Genomic DNA, 4,155 nt, shown 5'->3' with positions numbered 1-4,155 from the left:
AGAGCTCACAGAACATGTGACCTGAGCCCACAGAACATGTGACCTGCCAGAGCTCACAGAACATGTGACCTGCCAGAGCTCACAGAACATGTGACCTGGCAGAGCTCACAGAACATGTGACCTGGCAGAGCTCACAGAACATGTGACCTGCCAGAGCCCACAGAACATGTGACCTGCCAGAGCTCACACAGAACATGTGACCTGCCAGAGCCCACAGAACATGTGACCTGAGCCCACAGAACATGTGACCTGCCAGAGCTCACAGAACATGTGACCTGCCAGAGCTCACAGAACATGTGACCTGCCAGAGCCCACAGAACATGTGACCTGCCAGAGCCTACAGAACATGTGACCTGCCAGAGCTCACAGAACATGTGACCTGCCAGAGCTCACAGAACATGTGACCTGCCAGAGCTCACAGAACATGTGACCTGAGCCTACAGAACATGTGACCTGCCAGAGCTCACACAGAACATGTGACCTGCCAGAGCTCACAGAACATGTGACCTGCCAGAGCTCACAGAACATGTGACCTGCCAGAGCTCACAGAACATGTGACCTGAGCCTACAGAACATGTGACCTGCCAGAGCCCACAGAACATGTGACCTGGCAGAGCTCACAGAACATGTGACCTGCCAGAGCTCACAGAACATGTGACCTGCCAGAGCCCACAGAACATGTGACCTGGCAGAGCTCACAGAACATGTGACCTGCCAGAGCTCACAGAACATGTGACCTGAGCCTACAGAACATGTGACCTGAGCCTACAGAACATGTGACCTGCCAGAGCTCACAGAACATGTGACCTGAGCCTACAGAACATGTGACCTGAGCCTACAGAACATGTGACCTGCCAGAGCCCACAGAACATGTGACCTGGCAGAGCTCACAGAACATGTGACCTGCCAGAGCTCACAGAACATGTGACCTGCCAGAGCCCACAGAACATGTGACCTGGCAGAGCTCACAGAACATGTGACCTGCCAGAGCTCACAGAACATGTGACCTGAGCCTACAGAACATGTGACCTGAGCCTACAGAACATGTGACCTGAGCCTACAGAACATGTGACCTGCCAGAGCTCACAGAACATGTGACCTGAGCCTACAGAACATGTGACCTGAGCCTACAGAACATGTGACCTGCCAGAGCTCACAGAACATGTGACCTGGCAGAGCTCACAGAACATGTGACCTGCCAGAGCTCACAGAACATGTGACCTGCCAGAGCTCACAGAACATGTGACCTGAGCCCACAGAACATGTGACCTGCCAGAGCTCACAGAACATGTGGTCTGCGTGATGGCCTGCACGCTGCACGCAGAGAGCCAGGGGAACCGTAAGAGCTCTAAGCATGCTGCAAACATATTTTACATAAGACTGAAAATAGAACATCAATTTCCCCACATATTAGATAGTTTTGGTCACACTTTACAATAAGGGTCACCAAATTAAGGGTTAGTTCATGCTTAACCCTGAGTTAACTAATGTGTCTCGTAATCTTTTACTAATGGTGTTCATGTTAACTAAGTATTACATTATTTAATAGTTCAGAGTTAGTTAATGGTGCGGGTTAGGGTTACTTAATGGTTAGGATGAGGGTTAGGTTATGGTTAGTTAATGGTTAAGAGTTAATAAACATTTACAAAGGGTTACTTAATGGTTATTAAGCATTCACTAATTCGTATTAATGCTTATTAAGCATCAATTAACCGGTAATTTAGTGACCCTTATTGTCAAGTTTTGCCTTTAAACCTTCAAGAATAATGTCCACTGAAGAAAATGGAGACATGCTAAGAAGGGGAAAAAGTGGAATTGCATTTTGATTTCGACATTTTGCATCAGGGCTGTCACGGTGCTCACAGCCAGCACACCATTTAATCTTTGGGTGCGAATCCATTTCACCATTGTTTCAAGGAGGCACAGATACACTGCGGATGGTTGTTAAGAGCAAACTTCCAAACCCTCAACACCCCCCTTTGGAAAGTCTGTGGTAGTGCATCCACCCAGTGCAGACACCTTTCTGTTTGTGATGGAGACTGTCAGACGTGATCAACGCAACTCGACTGTACCAAAAATAACAATCAAACCTGGTAAATACCAACATCATCAAGCTGAATTAATTGCATAACACCACCCCCCCCCCCCCCACACACAGACCTCCAATAGTCAGTGGAGCCAGTAATTCAAGTGAAGCATATACTGTAAGCAGAATGCATTATCACAAGTAGCCTAAGGAATTTAAGGACTTATGGTAGTGAGCAATAATTTACGAGCCACACAGTACCCAATCAATTAAATTGGATGAAAGCCCCCCACATCAGGAGGGAGTATGAATGATGCATTAGGCTACTATGCTTTCTCAAATTCGGTGCAAATCAATCATAAATAGCCTACAGACGTTTTTTTCTCTCTCTCTTTCATATGAAAAACATGAAGCCTATAAATAACATCAAACTAAATATCGAACTCACTCTGCAATACTTTCAAGCCATTCATTTGAAACGGCTGCAGATAGCCTGTGTGTGTATGTGTGTGTGTGTGTGTGTGTGTGTGTGTGTGTGTGTGTGTGTGTGTGTGTGTGTGTGTGTGTGTGTGTGTGTGTGTGTGTGAGAGAGTGAGTGTGAACATAAATGTGTAAAGCAGTATCGACTTTTTTCTCTCTCTCTCCTCATGCGTAATGTTGTGGGAATCAAAAGTGATGACCAAATATTGCTGCACATTTAGGGAAGTGCCCATTCGTGCGCATCTGTAGCTTTCAGTGCACCTGTTAACAGTGAATCTCAATCGCAACTCGACGGCACAACTGAGGCACTTTGTGCGTCATGGAGTGAGTTTATTCACCCAGCTGTGCGCAACTTAAACCCCGGGCTCACAGGAAAGACGTAGCGCACAGCCTAATGTAATATAAATATCAAAAGCAGGCTAAACAGTCTACGGGGGAAACCAAATAATGATTGACTTACGCTGCTGTTCTGCCCTGACCAATATACCACCGCGTGGTTGTGCGCAGAGTCCCCAGTCAGAGAGAAGGTGCTGCTGGTGAGCTTGGGCTCCTCTTGCCGGTTATTTCCTTTCCCCTCGTCCCTGTTCCACCTGAAGTCGGACCTCCCCAGCCTGTGTCCGTCCAACAACGGACCGGGATTGCCTCTCTCCTCCGAAGCGTCGGCATCCACACCGGCCCTGCCGCTCTCGCTAAACTCGGGAAACTCGGGACCGCTTCTCTTCGCTCTCCGGAGCGCAGCGCGCTCACTCATTTCGGGCTTCCTCTCCTTGTAATTGCCGTGGCGAGTTTCTTCTTTTGGACTGGACCAAGGAGTATCTTCCCTCCGACTAACTCCATCCAAACTGACCTCTTCGGAAAACTGGGGATCGTCCTCAATGAAAGCGCCAGCCGGCTGGTCGTCGGTTACTCCAGTATTCCGGCCGGTAACCCCGAGTTTCCTCAACTCCAGTCGGATCTGTTTCAGGGTGTTTGGCGCCTGTGTCGGGCCAACGCGCATATTCAGCTGTAATTCCTCCAGGTGAAGTTGGACAGGCGATGGGCAAGACGCGCAAGTTATCTCCGCCGTGGCAATATGTAGGGTATGAGCGACTATCATCAGCCAGATACCCAGAGAGAAGTGCATGCCAGGGCACAAGCCAGCCCAAGGCTCCATCGCTGATAGAGATTTTGGGGGGGTGAGCGACCGTTGGGGACCTTATCCGATGCCTGAACTCCCTTCTCTCAGCTGCTTATAGAGTTATGGGTGCCTCTACTGTCCGTCTGCTTTATTGGGGAAAGTGCTCTTCAGCCACACTGTTCACGTCCAAGGATCTGTGGTCGAGAGAGCCACCACACAGGAGGGAGGAGCTGAATCACAGCCAGCTGCCGAGTGTGCGCCCGGAAGAGAGAGACAGTGAGAGATGCGAGGGAGAGGGGGGACAAAGAGAGAGAGAGAGAGAGAGAGAGAGAGAGAGAGAGAGAGAGAGAAAGAGAGAAACTGAAAGAGAGGGAGAGGCGCTGTCCACGGTCCTGAGCCTGCACATAACCATTCAATTCTATGGAGTAGTAGGCTAGATCTGCAACGCACTACTGTAGGTCGACTATTATAATATAATATAATATAATATAATATAATATAATATAATATAATATAAAATAATCCAATTTAA

General features: G+C 48.5%; 1 protein-coding gene across 1 annotated transcript in view; it reads right to left on the bottom strand.

The window, feature by feature from the left end:
- The window catches only part of sorcs3a (sortilin related VPS10 domain containing receptor 3a), a gene marked incomplete at both ends in the record, with an annotated part of 256,176 nt that extends 252,517 nt beyond the window's left edge, over positions 1-3,659 (bottom strand). The window contains one exon of the mRNA XM_083655384.1: positions 2,967-3,659. Within this exon, the coding sequence (XP_083511510.1) occupies positions 2,967-3,659 (693 nt within the window). The remainder of the gene's footprint in view (positions 1-2,966) is intronic.
- Between the last annotated feature and the right edge of the window lie 496 nt (positions 3,660-4,155).

Source organism: Poromitra crassiceps (genome assembly GCF_964638095.1).
Source record: "Poromitra crassiceps genome assembly, chromosome: 19".
Taxonomy (NCBI): Eukaryota; Metazoa; Chordata; class Actinopteri; order Beryciformes; family Melamphaidae; genus Poromitra; species Poromitra crassiceps.
Note: the sequence above shows the minus strand (reverse complement) of the source record. Positions and strands in the feature narration are given on the sequence as shown.